The 17729-nt window shown below is 55.8% G+C and overlaps 2 protein-coding genes across 5 annotated transcripts in view; one reads left to right on the top strand and one right to left on the bottom strand.

Moving 5' to 3' along the window:
* The window catches only part of BDH1 (3-hydroxybutyrate dehydrogenase 1), a 15084-nt gene extending 12808 nt beyond the window's left edge, over positions 1-2276 (bottom strand). The window contains exon 1 of one of the 4 annotated variants that reach the window (XM_077347942.1): positions 2126-2276. Coding sequence is in view for 1 of the 4 variants with exons in the window: in XM_077347941.1 (XP_077204056.1) it covers positions 2126-2271 (146 nt within the window). In the remaining 3 variants the exon portion in view is untranslated. Of the gene's footprint in view, positions 1-492; positions 1358-1861; positions 1968-2125 lie in introns of those variants that run through there. The other 3 variants (XM_077347941.1, XM_077347944.1, XM_077347943.1) reach the window with 3 other exon arrangements.
* On the top strand, positions 2254-16397 carry LOC143842776 (D-beta-hydroxybutyrate dehydrogenase, mitochondrial-like). Its single transcript, XM_077347945.1, has 5 exons — positions 2254-2431; positions 7914-8024; positions 9363-9504; positions 13043-13195; positions 13780-16397. The coding sequence occupies exons 1-5, from the start codon at positions 2270-2272 to the stop codon at positions 14247-14249; spliced, it is 1038 nt and encodes a 345-aa protein (XP_077204060.1). The 5' UTR covers positions 2254-2269; the 3' UTR covers positions 14250-16397.
* The last annotated feature ends 1332 nt before the right edge of the window (positions 16398-17729 follow it).

The following is a 17729-nucleotide window of genomic DNA, read 5'->3' on the forward strand; positions in this document are numbered from 1 at the left end:
TCAGTGCTCCAAGTTCAGCTGCGTAGCCCTTGGGTGTGTGCCGGGGAAGCACTCCTGCCCCTCTGCTGCCCTTTGAGTCATAGCAATGGGCAGACACCATTTGGGCTCACTTGGGGCAACGGGCCTTGCCCTCCCAGCACCCAACCCCATGGGCCAGAAGGGTGGCCTGAGTAGCCCAGCCCTTTCCAGAGTGGCTAGATGTCCCCAGAAGGGCTGTGGCTCCCTGGAAGAGCTCTGAGTTCAATTTCCCATCTGAGTTGTGGACAAGACCAGCTTTGGTGGACCAGAACAGCCAGACTGCATCCAAGGCAGCTTCATGCATTTAGAGGCCCATGCCTAAAACCTCCATCTGCATGAGCCCCAAGATGGTGGCTGCTTCTGGGCACCCTCTCGTCTGCCTGCCTGCCTTGGTACCCAAGGAGAGCCACCCACTCTTAGCTTGCCCCTCCCTGGAGAGGAGGGCCTGAAGACAGACAGCCAGTCTGGTCGTACCTGCTGAAGCAGATGCACACCTTTCCCCACGCGGGCAAGAGGGAAACCGGTTCTTCCCGTCTCCATCTGCGGCTGGCTCTACCAAGGGCGGATTGTCCCTCAAGTCAGCCTCCTCCCTGCCCAGAGGCCTGGCTGGCTGGCCCTGGTGTCAATCACAGAGCTCCCCTGCCCCCTATCAGCCAGAGTGTTATTTCTGTCATGAGCTGCCTCCTCCTTGGCATCCTGCCCCCCCCCAGACTAGATAGAGGGGGGGAGAAGGGGACTGGTTTATAACTGTGTTGTGGCATTGCTGGCATAGACAGCTTTAAGAAGGGATAAGACAGCTTAATGGAAGAGAGCAGGGAACCTCCATGTTCAGAGGCAGCCAATCCCAGAAATCCCATGCCGGGAAGGCCTCAGCCTGCCCACAGGAGTGCCCAACATTTCTTCCCCCAAGGGAGGCTGATGAAGAGCAGAGGGGGCCAGAGGCCAAGGGCTGGAAGACGCCGGAACACAGCGGGCAGCCAACCACCCTGCCTCGGGGATGGGAGTGGGCGTTGCCGCTTCAAGCACCTCTGGCCCCCTCTGCTGCCCTTTGGCAGGCCAAGGGAGAAAGGCCTTCTCTGTGGCCACCCGGAAGGATTCCTCGTGAACAAGGTCGGTCGGCAGGCGCTCAAGGGCGATGGTGCACAAGACAGGAACGTTTTGGAAAATGGACCAGACCCGGAGCAGTGAAGTTATGATCAACTTTGCCTCGGATTCCAAAAAGGCACTCAAATTGGGGAGAGGTGATGAGTTCGGCAGAAGTGCCCATTAGGTGGGCTGGGCCTTTTAGCCGCGAGCCAGCATCAGCTCCCCCACCCGGGGCTCCTGAAACATCCCCCCCCCCATGGCCATCCCAGGGAAAGCGCTTCCCGTCGAGGGGCTGTCTCGCTCCACCCTCCGGGCGCCGGTTGGGGACCCCTGCCCTGCGCCCGGCTGGTGGCCGTCAGGATCAAGCGGGTGGGGCACCCTGGCAGGGTCGCGGCCAGAGGCAGGAGGGCGCTCCTTGTGTCGCCGCCGCCTCCCCACCCTCTTCGGCTGAGCTGGGGGCAGCGGGGGGGGGGGGGGCGGGCGAGGGGCCCCTCGGGCGGGCCAAGCGCTCAGCCACGGGGCGGGCGGGCGGGGGGGCGGGCGGGCGGGTGGGGGGGGCTCCCCGGGCGGCAAGGGCAAGGAGGAGACCCAGCACCTGCAGCCCTTCGCCGCCGCCGCCCTGCCGTTCCGGGCCCCCACGGGCGGCGAGGGGGTGGGGGAGCCCGCCGGGCCGGAACAAGGAACAGCTACGGCCAAGGAAGGGGCAGCCGGACGGCCTGCCTGCCTGCCTGCCGCTCCATCGGGGAGGCCGACCTACCTGGGCCCGCGGGCGGGAGGAAGGAGGGAGGGAGGGAGGGAGGGAGGCAGGCCGGCGCCGGCGAGGACAGGCTGCGCGGGGAGGCTCGCCCGTGACGGCGGAGGACGCAGCCCCTCCCCCTCCCCCTCCCCCTCCCCCTCCCCCTCCCCCTCCCCGGCCTCCGCCTGCCGGCGGCGGCGGCGACATCCCGGCCGGGGGGGGGGGGCTTCTCCGCCTCCAACGGGCGAGTGGGTGGGCGGCGGTTGGGGTCCGGCGGGGGCTCACCTGGCACGGGCGGAGCTGCTGGGGCCGGACTGGTCCTGCCGCCTCCCGCCTCCCGCCGGCCGAGGAAGTGACCTCACCGACGGCAGCGGTGCCGCGGAGCCCCTCCTTCCCTCCCCGACGGGGCGGGGCGCGTGGGGCGCAGGCATGGCCGTCGGCGCGGCGCTCTCCTTGGCCTTCCTCGCCTGCTCGGCGGCGCTGGGGCTGGCGCTGGCGCTGGGGCCGGGGCTGGGGCCGCTCTTGGTCGTGCTCCTGCTCGCGCTCCTGCTCTTCTGCCGCCGCCCGCCGGGCCTGGGCCGCCCCCTACCCGTGAGTAGCCCCGCCGGGCCGCGCGAAGCACTCGCGGCGCGCTGAGCGGCTCCAGCCCTGGCGGGACCCTCGCGCTCCCACGGCAGGCAGGCAGGCAGGCAGGGAGGGAGGGAGACCCCCGGAGCATGTCCCCCCACCCCGCTCAGCCAGCCCCCCAAGCCGCTGCCGCCGCCGCCGCCGCTCTCCCGGGGCAAAGTCCGGCGGGCGGGGAAGCCCCGAGAGCAGCAGGCGCGCGGCCGACACCCCCTCCGCCCAGGCGGGCTTGCCTGCCCCACAGCGGCCAGGAGGGCGCCGGTGCCTTCGGGGGGGGGGGGGAGCACGTCTCCACAGCGGCTCTTGCAGGCCTCGCGGGGCTGAGATCTTCGCCTCTCCTGCCGGGGAGTCCGGCCTTGCCGGGAGGTGCCCGAAGCACCCCAGCAACCCCCCCCCCCCCCGCTTAGCCAGTTCCTCAGCTAGGGAAGAACAGGGCGGTGCAGTGCCCAAGGACGCGCTACCCACTGGCACGCGGGCACACACCTCCCCCCCCCCCAAGAAAAACCCAACACGTTCTGGGCAGGGAAACAGTTGGGGGGGGGGGGGGCTGAAGTTCTCCCGGCCCCCACGCTGCATTTCCAAGCTGGACTGGGCCCCTGGGGTGCTTCAGAATTGAGCCCCCCCCCTCTGCAGTTAACTGCGGGGCTCCCGTGTGAGGTGTGCCCACGTGGCCTTGCCTCCCCCCCCCCCCAGGCTGGCTCCTGGGAAGAGCCCTTGGCATCAGTGGAGCTGGCCTGGGAGAGTCATGCCAGAGCGTTTGTGTGTGTGTGTGTGTGTGGGGGGGGGTCCAGGCCTCCCCTTGCTGCCTCAAAGGCCAGAATAGCCCCCCCCCCCAGGAACTTCCCTCTGTCTTTTAGTCATAGAATCCTGTGGTTGCCTAGCAACATCCACTGAAGGAATCTTACAGGGACTCTGACATTTTTCATTAAAAAAACAAACATCCCCCCCCCCCCCTATTTCACACTTTCATGCAAACCTAGGGCATTGTTCAGATCTGTGAAAAGTTCGGTCTCCTCCATCCACAGCTGCAATCACAAGAGTTAAGTGTCTTGAGATGTGGTTACCTAGCAGGAGCCACTGAACCTCACAGTTTATTAAAACTCCATGTGCTCCTTTGCCTTGTTGCTTGACTTGAGCCAGGGACTCCCCTGGTCATATCCCACTCAAGGCACGCCTTCCCCAGCCAACCAGCCAGCCAGTCAGCTGAGGAAGGGTTGCAGGGGACGTGGTCCGCCTCCTTCCTAGCAGCACCTGTTCTCTTTCCTGGCAGAAACTTTGTTTGCTCTGCACGGATTTTCCATGCCCGGCCATTCTTCTGCGCTGCCCCTTGTGATGCAGGGAAGATGCCACACACAGCTGCGTCACCCATGGCAGGGCGGGCAGGCCTGTTTTCCACTTCCCATTCTCTTGCCCTTGGGGCCTGCTTCAGGGCCTGTCTTTTGTGGGAGTGGCTAAAAGCAGGGGCCTCTAATCTGGAGACCTAGTGGGGTGTGTGATTCCCCTCCCCTCCTCCCCCCCCCCTGTGCGGTCTGCTGCTGGGTGATCTTGGGCAAACTCTCACAACTCTCTGTTGTGGGGAGAGGAAGGACAAGGCAATGGTCAGCTGCTTTGAGACTCTCTCAGTGTTAGGGGAAAGTTATGCAATGCCCCCTGCACAAGGTCAAAACAAAGTTGTTAACAAGAAACTGTAAATGTAAACAGCCAGGTGACCAAAAGAACATATTCAGATTCAAAGTTGCAAGAAATAAGGTGAAACTACAAGATGTCACTTAAGTTACCTTACTGTTTCCTAATTCTTCATTACTTGAATTTCGGATAAGTGAGGGGGATTAGCATGATAATTAGCAAAAATCTCCAGAATCCATCATGGCCCAGACGAAATTCACCTGCCACCCCACAGTGGCCATTTGATTTCTACGTCGAACAAAACAGGGCCCAGAACAAAACCCTGAGGCGCTCCACTCATGGCTCCTCTCCAAGAAGATGATGAATCATTTCCAAGCGCACTTTGGGTGCTGCCAACCAGTTCTCAATCCACCTAACAGTAATAGGATCCATAACACATTTTACCAACTTGTCAATAAAAATATGTGGAACCTTATCAAAGGTCCCCAGCATTCCCCTGATCTAGCAAGGTAGTCACTTTCTCGAAAGAAGAGATAAGGTTAGTTTGACATGACTTGTTCTTGAGAAAGCCGTGCTGACTCTTAGTGATTACAGCCATCTTCTCTAGCTGCTCAAGGACCAGCTGCTTGATGATTTGTTCTAAAATTTTGCCAGCTATAGACGTCAAGCTGACGGGTCGGTAGTTATCCGGATCCTCCTTTTCCCACTTCTTGAAAATGGGGACAACATTTGCCCACCTCCAGTCTTCTGGCACTTCACCTGTACTCCAAGAATGGTCAAAAATAATGGACAGAGGCTCAGAAACCACATCTGCAAGTACTTTTAGTACCCTTGGGTGCAATTCATCTAGCCCAGAGGATTTTAATTTAAAGAAACTATTTTTTTATGGACTACCCTTACAGTGATCCTAGACCCCAACTAAGAAGCATGGATAGATGTCTGAAACTCAGCCCCTCCAAGATGGAGGTCCTGTGGCTGGGTAGAAGCGGACAAGAGCAGGAAGCATGATTACCCTGCCTGGATTGGGTGCCACTTACACTGGCATCAGCTGCCAGGAATTTGGGGGTGATCTTTGACACCTTCCTGTCTATGGAGGCCCAGATCACAAAGGCAGGCCGGACGGCATTTTCCACCCACACTAAGCAAGGCTACTAGCACCCTGAGTGTCCCTAGAACACTTGGCCATAGTGATCCACAGTAACTTCCAGACTAGACTTCTGTAACTTGCTGTACCTGGGCCTACCCTTGTCCCTGACCCCAAAATTGCAACTGGCACAGAATGTGGCTGTGAGGGTCCTCATTAGGTTCAGCTGATGCTGCGGCAGCTGCATCGGTTGCAGTTATCTTCTGGATCAATTTCAAGGTTCTGGTTTTAAACTTCAAGGCTATATGTGGCTTTATCTCCTTATGCATCCCGCAGGGCCCTTCGCTCTGTGAATATGAATTTGCTGGTTGTTACAGGGCCCCGGGAAGCATGCCTGGCCTTGACCAGGGCCAGGGCCTTTTCGGTCCTGGCCCCTACCTGGTGGAATGAGCTCCTGGAAGCACGGAGGGCCCTATTGGAACTCTCTGGGTTCCCCAGGGCCTGTAAGGCAGAGCTCTTCTGTCAGGCATTTGGTTGAGGCTGAGCTGGAGATCAGGGGTAGTAAGATCGGGTCCCTTCCTTCCCCTAGGCTGACTTTCCCAGGATCACCTATAGTGGACACAGACAGTGAGCAGTAGAGTTAGGCTCCGCGGGAAGGAATAGGGTACTGTTTGTTCCACCATCAAGGATCTGTTATTAATGTAAAAAGTAAAGGTATCCCCTGTGCAAGCACCGAGTCATGTCTGACCCTTGGGGTGACGCCCTCCAGTGTTTTCATGGCAGACTCAATACGGGATGGTTTGCCAGTGCCTTCCCCAGTCATTACCATTTACCTGTCTGCAAGCTGGGTACTCATTTTACCGACCTCAGAAGGATGGAAGACTGAGTCAACCTTGAGCCGGCTGCTGGGATTGAACTCCCAACCTCATGGGCAGAGCTTTCAGACAACATTTCTGCTGCCTTACCACTCTGTGCCACAAGAGGCTCATTATTAATTATTAATAATGATTAATAATAATGATTAATTATTAATATACTGGGGTTTAAATGGGTTTATGTTTTTTATTGTAAACTGCCACGAGCCAGTCTGGCCAAGAGTGGCTGTCTAGAAATTTAATAAATAGATAAATAAACTCCCCTCCCTCATCACGTGAAATGATTCTGCCACATTGAGCATGATTCCCCTCACCAGAGAAGACTGAGTAGTAGGAATTGAGTAGTTCAGCCCTCCCTCCATCAACCCTTTCTTCTTAGAAGGAGAGACAGAGTTCAACGAGATCTGAACACAATGGAAAAATGAGCAAAAGAGAACAAGATGCAATTTAATAAAGATAAGTGTATTCTGCTTCTGGGTAAGAAAAATGAAAATCATGCCTACTGGATGGGGGATACACTTCTAGGTAACACTGTGTGTGAACGAGACCTTGGGGTACTTGTGGATTCTAAACTAAACATGAGCAGGCAGTGTGATGCAGCGGTAAAAAAGGCAAATGCCATTTTGGGCTGTATCAACAGAGGCATCACATCAAAATCACAAGATGTCATAGTCCCATTGTATACGGCACTGGTCAGACCACACCTGGAGTACTGTGTGCAGTTCTGGAGGCCTCACTTCAAGAAGGACGTAGATAAAATTGAAAGGGGACAGAGGAGAGCGACAAAGATGATCTGGGGCCAAGGGACCAAGCCCTATGAAGATAGGTTGAGGGACTTGGGAATGTTCAGCCTGGAGAAAAGGAGGTTGAGAGGGACATGATAGCCCTCTTTAAGTATTTGAAAGGGTGTTACTTGGAGTAGTCAGAGTAGTTCAGCAGTGGAATAGGCTGCCTAAGGAGGTGGTGAGCTCCCCCTCACTGGAAGTCTTCAAGCAAAGGTTGGATACATACTTTTCTTGGATGCTTTAGGATGCTTCGGGCTAATCCTGCGTTGAGCAGGGGGTTGGACTAGATGGCCTGTATGGCCCCTTCCAGCTCTATGATTCTATAAGTTCCTTGTTTGTAACGTGCATGCCTTTGCGTGAGATATTTTGGGGACTCCTTTAATTGCTGTCTTCTAATGGTTTATGTAAAAGTAATGGATGGTGTTATTTACTTTTAAATTAGCCTGTGTTAAAGATGGAAACTTGAATTGGAATAAAAGAATGAAAAGGAAACAAGGATTCTGGTACAGCATTAGTTGTGTGCCATGCCCAAAAAGCAACCAGCAGTGCTTCTGTGATGCCCTTTGTGAAGCAGTGCTTCTGAGTGCCCTTTGTCCTGGCAACAGAGTACCCTCCCAGGAGTGATGTGTGTCTTCCCTTTGCCAGCCCTCGTGTACCCCCCTGGTGCTGCCTGCCAGAGAGTGCTGAATGTCTTGCTGTGACTCAAGGCGGAGGTCTGCTGTCACCAGGGGCATGACTGGATCTCTCTTGGCCCTGTTGCTGCAATAGCTAGTACAGGCTCCTTCCAGGGGGAGGAAGAGGGTGCTTCCTCCCATCTCCCTGCTGGCCCTTGGCTCCGCAGCATCGCCATGCCATGACTTCTTCCTCACAGACAGGGCAAAGCAGAAGGCCACAACAGGTCAAAGAACTGCCGGACTTTCCTGGGGGCACCAAGGGCTTGCGGGAACCCCTTGGGGCAGCTTAGTGCTGTCGCTGTGGCCAGAGCAGGGGCTCTCTTTGGGCAGCGAGAGGGTTGAGCAGCCCCTGGCCCCTAACCCTCTGGCTCCTCTGATGGTGGTTGTGTCTCCCCCCTTCTGTAGGTGGAGGGCAAGGCAGTGCTCATCACAGGCTGTGACAAGGGATTTGGCCATGCCCTGGCCAAGCACTTGCATGCCACGGGATTCACGGTCTTTGCTGGGTGTTTGCTCAGGGTGAGTACCAACCTCTGATAGCTAGATGGGGGTGGGTGGGAGGGGCAGGATACAGGGAAGGGTCAAAGGTGGCCATGCGTAAGCTTGGGTGCTTCTGGAGCTGCTTGCCCCGCAGATGTTCGTGGCCAGGTGCCCTGGTGAAGCTGCTCACGGGGTCCAAGCTAAGACTCATCCCCTCAACAAGGCCCGGAGGCCTCGGATCGGGGTGAGAAGGGCATAGGAAGGATGCAGAGAATGCAGAGAGTGAATACCCAGCTATAACTAGGGCAAGGGCCAGTGGGCTTTGGGTGTGGGGGCTTAGAACAGAGGATTACATCCAAGGGTAACGGAAGCCACTGGTGACTTGAGGGTTGCTGAAGGGCCAGATCTGCCACTTGGGTCCTCTAGACTTAAGGGGCGGTTGAGGCCTGCCTCCCATTAGGGTGCTATCATTAGGTGCCCAATGTCCAGGTAGAAGAAGAAGAAGAGCTGGTATTTATACTCCCTTCCTCTTCCCACGACAGGCCCCTTGTGAGGCAGGGGGACTGAGGGAACTCTGGGAGAACTGTGACTGGCCTGCCAAAGAATTCCTTCTGACCCTGTGAGCTCAGAGGCCCAAGAGAGCTGTCTAGCATGAATAGCAGGCCAAAGGGATCTGGATCCTTCACTCTTGGTTCTGGTAGGGGCTGGCTGAGGGGGGCCAGCAACCACAGCCTGGGACCTGTAGGCTATGCAGAGCCTTCTTGGGAAGAAGCAACTGAATGCTGCCCCCCCCCCACACACACACACACAGCGCATCCTCGGCCGTATCTCTTGGGCTGTGAACCAACAGCTGCCCTTCTTTTCCAGGCCTGGGAGAGTGTCTCTCATCTCTGTTTGGGGGCCACAGAAGCTTTCCAGCCACATCTGCTTGGATCTGCTCTCATGGTGGCCCCTGCAGGGATGGAGAGAACAGCAGAAGAGGGCAGCCCTCCCCACCCCCACCACCGAGTGGGCCAGGCTAAAGAGGGAAGCCGTGTTGAGTCTCTGCTAGGGAAGGGGAAGTAGACGTCTAGGGCCTTGGTTCCTCCGCCCTGTGTGTGACTGGGGCAGGCAGGGTCCGGGTGTGGATTGGGTCTGCAGCCCAGGAATGAGGGGGCTTCTGTATTTCCTCCTCCAGCACTCTTTTCCTGGCCTGAAAGAGCTCTGGGGAGTGTTATTTGCCCACCCACCCTGTTAAGGCCAAGTGCAGTGGAAATCGGGACTCCCTGGAGACCTGTTCTCCCTGCCCTCCTCAGTGGCCTGCTAAGGGGGGGCAGGGGTCTCCCTGTCTGAGACTGAGGCTGGGCACCATCTTCCCTTCCTGTGCACACTGGACAGGACAAAGGAGGCGAGGGAGCCCGGCAGCTGGAGAGCCTAGGGACAGAGCGCATACAAGTTCTGCAGCTCAACGTGTGCAGCGACAAGGAGGTGGTGCAGGCACTCGCCTTGGTGCAGAAGCACCTAAAACGACGGGATCAGGGTAAGTGCCTGGTTCCCCCATAAGCTGTTCCCTGGCCTGGCAGTGTGGATCTGCCCTCCTCTGCCCCCCCCCTCTCTCTCTCTAGGGCCAGCTGTACCCAAAGTGTCTTTGAATCATAGAATCAAAGAGTTGGAAGGTACCTCCAGGGTCATCTAGTCCAACCCTCTGCACAGTGCAGGACACTCACAGCTACCTGCCTACCCACAGTGACCTTGGGGCCCAAATAACACCAACCACCCCCGCACCAAAAACCTCCAGAGTCCAGCCAGGTTTGGAGGAACTTCACCTACCATCATATAGAGGTGATCAGCAGTTCCCTGGGTATGCAAGAAAGGGCCACAAGAGACGAACACTGGCACAAGCCTCCCCCCTGTAGGCAGGGCCAGCATTGCATTCACGAGTAGGTGTGGCAGCAGCAGGCGGAAAGGGGCGTGCAGAGGCCGGCTGCTTCCCCTCTGTCCTCTGGTCACTCATTTTGAGCAGCCAGGATGGACATGGATAAAGGGGGCAGGTGGTCACACTCATCGCTCCCAGGAACTTGTCCACTTCGGTATCCAAGAGCCACCTGAAGCCATCACAGGTACCTGCTGAAGACAGCCACTTGGCCTCCAGTACCCTCTCTGTGTTAACTATGGCAGGAATGCCCTGGCGGAGTGGCATGACTTTCTGCAAAAAGGCTCACTAATGCCTCACAACCTAAATCCAATTGGCTAAGATTTTGCTGTCCCTCCTGGGGGGTGGTAGGAGACTACATTACCCTAGACAGTTGGGCAGGGTGAGAGCTCATGGATGCAAGAGGTAACATAAAATTCATGCTTAGCCACCCTCACCACCATCTCATACGCCTTCATAAGGATGCACTAAGATGTTCTCGCTGCTTCGCCACAAGACTTCCTTCTCATTCACTCTAGCTGTCTCACTTCCCTCTTCCTCTCCTGCAGCTCCCCAGTAAACTATGGAGCCAGCTTGAGGCGAGGGAAGAGAGGGTGCTGAGGAGCCATTTCATCATCAGTGGCCACCAGATGGGACTGCTAGTGAGTCGCTGGGAGACATTGGGTCTCACAGAGCATTCAGGAATCAAATCGGATCCATAAGTCTCTGGGGCTGGGCTAAAATATGCCCACGAAGGGAGGGGGTGGTATCCTGAACTGAGCCTTTGGGCGTGGTGGTCTGACCATGGGATGGGGTCAACCGTCATCAGCTCCATAGCTGAAGTTCAAATTGGGTGTGTGGCAAGCCTGATGTGTGGAGCCAGTAACAAATTAGGAGAAGCCTAGTGTCGCTATGTTCCCCAATGGATCCGAATCTAACCGAGAGGACAGGAAATTGGCAAGGTCACTGAAGTCACTCAGGATTATAAGCCTAGGGTACTGCCAAGCCCAGGATATCACTGCCCCCAGGAGGCTCAACAGGCTAGCTAGGGGGTGCATTGGGTGGACAGCAAACCATCCAGAATAGATTTCCATAACTCGCTCTGCGAGGGCCCGCCCCTGCGCCTGATCCGGAAGTTACAGCTGGTACAAAATGCAGCTGCTAGGGTTCTCACAGGGACATCATGGAGGACCCACATCCAGCCTATGCTGAGACAGCTGCATTGGCTACCGATTGCTGCCTGGATCAGGTTCAAGGTTTTGGTTCTAACCTTTAAGGCCCTCCACGGTCTGGGACCCACATACCTGAGGGACAGCCTTACTCCCTATGCCCCCTGCAGGGCTTTGTGCTCTGCCGGCACAAATTTGATTGTCTTACCTGGCCCCCAGGAGGCGCGTCTGGCCTCGGCCAGGGCTATGGCCTTTTTGGTCCTTCCTTGGCCCATTGTCATTAGGATCCCTGGCCCAATCTAGACCCTCCCCCTTAGGCCCTCCCCCTCTGGATCCCGCACAAAGAACACGATCATTCCTAATTCCCAGATGTGTGCTGGGAAACAAACTCTGCATCCTCAGTCATGCAAGTTTCTGACCTGCCTGGCTGACAATTTCATTTATCAAATGGTAGATGAACCCACAAGAGGTTCAGCCATACTGGACTTAATACTGACCAACAGGCAAGAGTTGGTGGATGAGGTGAAGGAGGAGGGGACCCTAGGGGGAAGTGACCATGTCCTCATAGAATTCCTTTTGAGATGGGGAGCCAAGGAAGCTTGTAGCCAGACGCGGATGTTGGATTTTCGTAAGGCAAACTTTAATAGAGACATGATGAGTGTCATACCATAGACAAGAATGCTGAAAGGGAAGGGAGCATGTGAAGGGTGGGCACTACTCAAACAAGAGCTATTGCATGCTCAATCCATGACTATCCCAGAAAGACGAAAACACCGCAGGAGCTCTAAGAAGCCTATGTGGATGAACAGAGAACTTCAAGAGGAACTAAGAAAGAAAAGGAAAATGTTCAGGAAATGGAGGGAAGGACAGAGCTCTAAAAAAGAGTATCTACAGGTTACTAGGCACTGTAGATCAATCATCAGAAAGGCCAAAGCTGAGAGTGAGCTAAGTTTGGCCAGGGAAGCCCATTGTAAAAAGAAAAGATTTTTTAAGTTATGTGAGGAGCAAATGTAAAGGAGATGGAGACAGAGTTCAATGAGATCTGAACACAATGGAAAAATGAGCAAATGAGAACAAGATGCAATTTAATAAAGATAAGTGTAAAGTTCTGCATCTGGGTCAGAAAAATGAAAAGCATGCCTACTGGATGGGGGATACACTTCTAGGTAACACTGTGTGTGAACGAGACCTTGGGGTACTTGTGGATTGTAAGCTAAACATGAGCAGGCAGTGTGATGCAGCGGTAAAAAAGGTGAATGCCATTTTGGGCTGTATCAACAGAGGCATCACATCAAAATCACAAGATGTCATAGTCCCATTGTATACGGCACTGGTCAGACCACACCTGGAGTACTGTGTACAGTTCTGGAGGCCTCACTTCAAGAAGGACATAGATAAAATTGAAAGGGTACAGAGGAGAGCAACGAAGATGATCTGGGGCCAAGGGACCAAGCCCTATGAAGATAGGTTGAGGGACTTGGGAATGTTCAGCCTGGAGAAAAGGAGGTTGAGAGGGGACATGATAGCCTTCTTTAAGTATTTGAAAGGGTGTCACTTGGAGGAGGGCAGGATGCTGTTTCCGTTGGCTGCAGAGGAGAGGACACGCAGTAATGGGTTTAAACTACAAGTACAACGATATAGGCTAGATATCAGGAAAAAGTTTTTCACAGTCAGAGTAGTTCAGCAGTGGAATAGGCTGCCTAAGGAGGTGGTGAGCTCCCCCTCACTGGCAGTCTTCAAGCAAAGGTTGGATACACACTTTTCTTGGATGCTTTAGGATGCTTAGGGCTGATCCTGCGTTGAGCAGGGGGTTGGACTAGATGTCCTGTATGGCCCCTTCCAATTCTATGATTCTATGATTCTAATTATTACAGACCTTAATCTAAAATTTGCAATAAAGGTGCCCACCCCCCACCCCAAAACCCCCGCCACCAATGCTGATATACAAAAATACCTACTCTAACCTGGGGGGATATTTCCTCTGAGTTGCTTGGCAGGTCTGTGGGGCTTGGTAAACAATGCTGGGATCGCCTCCTTTGGGGATGTGGAATTCACCACTCTCGAGAAGTACCAGGCTGTGGCTGACGTCAATTTGTGGGGGACCATCCGGGTGACGAAAGCTTTTCTACCCCTCATCCGCCGAGCTAAAGGTACACGGGGAGATGGGGGGGACAGTGTATGGCCCCTTGGCTGAGGCAGGAGAATCTCCTCTTATGCTCAGGCCAAATGAGGCAAAGTTTATAGCTTTGCTGATTCTCTGTCATGTTTTCTGGCTTCATGATATTCATTGGAGGGTGGAGACTGCCCAGAGGGGAACTGGGCAGGATCACAACAGCACCTGCCATTTCCTTGCGGGAATTCTCGAGTGCCTAAGGGACCGCCTTAGGGCTTGGGCAAAGGGGAGAATGCCAAGGCACCCACAAGCTGAAGAGGGTCAGAAGAAGTGCCACACCATTAACACCGTCCCAGTCCCCACAGTCCTTCCCAGGGCTTCTCTTGGAAGCCTGCTTTCTGAGCCCAGACTCTGGCCTGGGAAATACATGGTTCCATTGGAGAGGGAGCCTGTAGCATGCGCAGAGTGCCCCACCCGACTTGCTGAGTACCCACAAACAGTCCCCGTGTATCTTGTGTCGGGAGGCAGGTCTGGGACAGGAATTTGGCAGCAGCAGAAGCAGGCATTGTGTTCCCCTTGCAGTGGCTGGAGGTGGGACTGGGTCTCTCTGTGCCCTTCCAGGCCGGGTCATCAACATGAGCAGCATGCTGGGACGCATGGCCAACCCGCTGCGCTCCTCTTACTGCATCTCCAAGTTTGGTCTGGAGGCCTTCACCGACTGCCTGAGGCAGGAGATGTACCGCTGGGGCGTGGCCGTCGTCGCAATTGAGCCAGGCAACTTCATTGCTGCCACGGGCATCCTGACCCAGGAGGGTGTCAACGAACAGGCAGAGGAGATGTGGCGGCAGGCCGGCAAGACCGTCCAGGCTGACTACGGCGAGGCCTACTTCCTGCAACAGGCCCACCGGATGAAGGCCTTCGTGCACAGCGGCCTGCAGGACATGTCGCCCGTCCTGGAGGATATCACCAGGGCCTTGACCTCCCCACACCCCTACACCCGCTACAACCCCATGGGTACCCCCTGGTGGCTGCGGCTGCAGGTCACAACCCACCTGCCCACAGCACTGGTTGACTGGCTATATGTAGAGTAGCCTCAAGTGGCGGCACCGGGGGCGGGGCGAGGTGTGTGTGTAATCAGATGTGCCAAAGCCCCCCACCCCACGCAGCGGCCAGTTATCTGTCTTGGATTTGTCTCTTTCCCTCAGCTGTCCCATCTTGCGGTTGCTTTGCTTCTGAGAAGTCTCCCTTGCTTGCTGAAACTGATTTTTATACTTTGAAATCCTCCTTGAGTCACAGTGAAAAAAGCAGCCAATCTATGCAATAAATAGCTTTCCAAAGATGGATTGGAGGGGGGTGGAAATCATTATCTGCTTCTGGTACAGCTTTTTTAAAGGGCTGGTTTTGCTTATGGGCCTTTGGCTTGGTTGGTTGGTCCCTCTGCCTGTCCATGAGCCCCGTTGCAGCACTTTGTCCCTAGGGTGGTCTGTCCTTCTCTCTGCCCCCGTGACCCCCCCCACTAGCCAAATTTGTGCGTGGGCAGGGAGGGAGGAGGGTTGCTATGAGGAAGCCCCTCCCTGGGAATGGCTGCTACTGCCACCCCTGCCAGTTAGCAGTTTCTCAGTGGGACAGGCTTCCTTAGGAGTTGGTGGGTTCTCCATCTGTGGAGATGTTTAAGCAGAGGCTGGAGAGCCATCTGACGGAGAGGCTGATTCTGTGAAGGTTCAAGGGGTGGCAGGTGACCGTGGGTGAGCGAGAGGGTTGTGAGTGTCCTGCATAGTGCAGGGGGTTGGACTAGATGACCCTGGAGGGCCCTTCCAACTCTATGATTCTGTGATTCTACCAGGAAGCCCACCAGACCTATTCCCAGACAGCCAAGGCCTGTGGCCCAGGCAGGGGTTGAGACTCTGCTTGGCATGCAGCCAGAAAAATCCCCACCACCAAGGAATGGCTTCTGTTTCCCTGGAGAAAAGCCAGCAGGGGCCTGTCTCAGGGTTGTAGTCTGTGGGCAGCTGCCTCCCACCCGACCAGAAGGGCTGCTGAGGCCTCTCCACAGCGGAAGCCATGTCTGACTGCAGAAGCCTCAGGAGGGCTGCCCTCCCTGTCCCGATTTCTCACCTGGGGAGGGTGGTCCTGCTTTGAGGAATGCAGTGAGCCTCCCTGGAGTGCCCGCAGGGGTGGGGTCTGCCACTTGACCCTTCTCTTCTGTCTTATGAGGTTCTCTGGAGGTCGCCCCGTCTTCGCCACGGAGCCACAGACCCCTGCAAACCCCTACCCCGTGCATCTTGTCCAGATCCCGCTTTGCAGCCTAGCTCTGCTTGTGTGCTCCAAGGCTGCCGCCTTCCCAACCTTGCTCACAGGGAGCCATTTTAACCACAGCCATCAGGCACTGGTTTGGGGCCTGCAGAGGTACACCCGGCCTTTCGGGGGATCTGCTCCAAAACTACCCTGGGTCCCTCTCACAGAGGGGCTTCCCATAGAGACTGACTGGCTTGGTGGGGGGAGGCAGAGTGCTGAGGGGCCCACAGTGCTAATGTGGGAGAGGCACATTAATGCGGCTGCCCCCAAACCTGCCGCAAAGCCTTAAAGTTGTCCCCCTGATCAGGCCACTTGGACCTTTGCCGCCATGACCGTGAGATCAGGCCATTGTAACACACTCTACACCAGCCCTGTGCCCTGGAGACAGCACAGACACTCCTGGGGGCACAGAATTCTCCAGCCAGCGACTGCTGTGTACAGCCCCCCCCTCCCCGCACTCCCTTTTGTTCTGGGTAAAGGACCCCTCGTGGGTCCTCTGTGGAATATTGCCTTTTGCTCACACATTGCTCCGTGGCCTCTGCGTTCTCTGGCTCGAAGCATCTGAGGGACTTTAGGCTGAGCCTGCCTTGAGCAGGGGGGTGGACTGGATGGCCCCTTCCCACCCTAGGGCTCTGTGATTCTGTGACTCTGCCCTGCCCGTCTCTAGCAGTTTCTACGGTCTGTGTAAACCGCCGTGAGCCTCTGGGGAGGGTGGTATATAAATTAAATAAATAAATGATGGGCGGTGCTCTCCAGCCTCCAGGGGCCAAGGCTGCAAACCAAGCAAACTCCTTCATGAGGAGCATGTGAGTGTGGGCGTCGTGGGCGCGGTGGGGGGCGGCAGTCCTGGCCCTGTTTTTGTCCTCAATTTCTGAATGTTGTCCGCCAACAAAGCATCTTGTGCACTCATGTATAGTTTATCAATAAACTGCTGAGTTACCTGACCATGAGTTTACTTTGCAGGGAAAACGGCCTTGGGAACCTGACCCTTGGTAGGCAATGTTTCTGGGCCAGGGGGCACAGCCCTCTGCCAGCCCCGCTATGTTGACAAACAAGCACCTGTCCAACCTCATCCAGCCAGCCTCCCACCAGCCAAGCAGCAAGTGACCGGATATAGCCTCGGACTAGCTCACACACTGGGCAGTGGGCCAGGCTGGCAGCAGATGCTGCCCTTGGGGTCCAGAGGGCAGCCAAAGGACTCTGCCAGGCTGGGGCCAAAGGAAGCCAGAGAACACGTGGCCGTGCCTTCCCCTTGGCTGGGCATCTGGGAGGGCGGCTGGAGCACCTGCCCCACAAGAAAGAAAGGGGGAGAGGCTGGCACATTTCACCTGAGGAAAGAGGCAACAAAGGGGACACGCAAATGATGTACAGGGCAGAAAAAGTTGACAAAAAGAAATCTTTCTTCCAACAGACTAGAATGCAAGAAGAATCCCTGCTTTTCACTGCCCAAAGGAGTCTCAAAGTGGCTTCCAATTGCCTTCCCTTCCTCTCCCCACAACAGGGGGGGCTGAGAGAGTCCCAACAGGACTGCTCAAGTCAGGACAGTACTATCAGGGCTGTGACTGGCCCAAGGTCACCCAGCTGGCTGCATGTAGAGGAGAAGTGGGGACTCAAACCCACTCGCCAGATTAGATGTTGCCGCTCCTACGCACTACAGTCAGCTGGTCTCAGGGGCATCCAGTGAAGCTGATGGGCTGCACGGTGATAATACACATGAGGAAATACTTCTTGGTGCCCATTTGGTGTAATGCCAAATTGCTGTCTTGGTTATGAGCAGCAGCCTGAGCTGGAGAACCAGGTGATTCCTCCCTCCTCAACAACATGCAGCCAGCGGGGTGACCTTGGGACAGCCTCTCGGCCCCACCTCCCTCACAGGGTGTCTGTTGTGGGACGAAGGGAGAGTGAGTGTAAGCTGCTTGGAGACTTGCTTTAGGATGCTTTGGGCTGATCCTGCGTTGAGCAGGGGGTTGGACTAGATGGCCTGTATGGCCCCTTCCATGATTCTAGGATTCTACTTTGGGTAGTGAAAATTGGGGTACAAAAAAACCCAGTTCTTCATGCAGCAAGTTATTAACATATGGACTTTGTTGCCAGAGGATGTAGTGATGGCCACAGACACAGACAGCTTCATAGTGGACCAGTCTATCAGTGGTCATCAAGGGAAACCTCCTCCTTCAGAGGTCTGAGCTAGCGGGTCTCTGAAGGTGAACCCCAGACCTAGGAAGCAGCAGCAGGGGAAGGCCTCATTGCCCTGTTGTTGGCCCTCCAGGGGAACT

The sequence above is a fragment of the Paroedura picta genome, chromosome 8 (assembly GCF_049243985.1).
Source record: "Paroedura picta isolate Pp20150507F chromosome 8, Ppicta_v3.0, whole genome shotgun sequence".
In the NCBI taxonomy this organism is placed as follows: Eukaryota; Metazoa; Chordata; class Lepidosauria; order Squamata; family Gekkonidae; genus Paroedura; species Paroedura picta.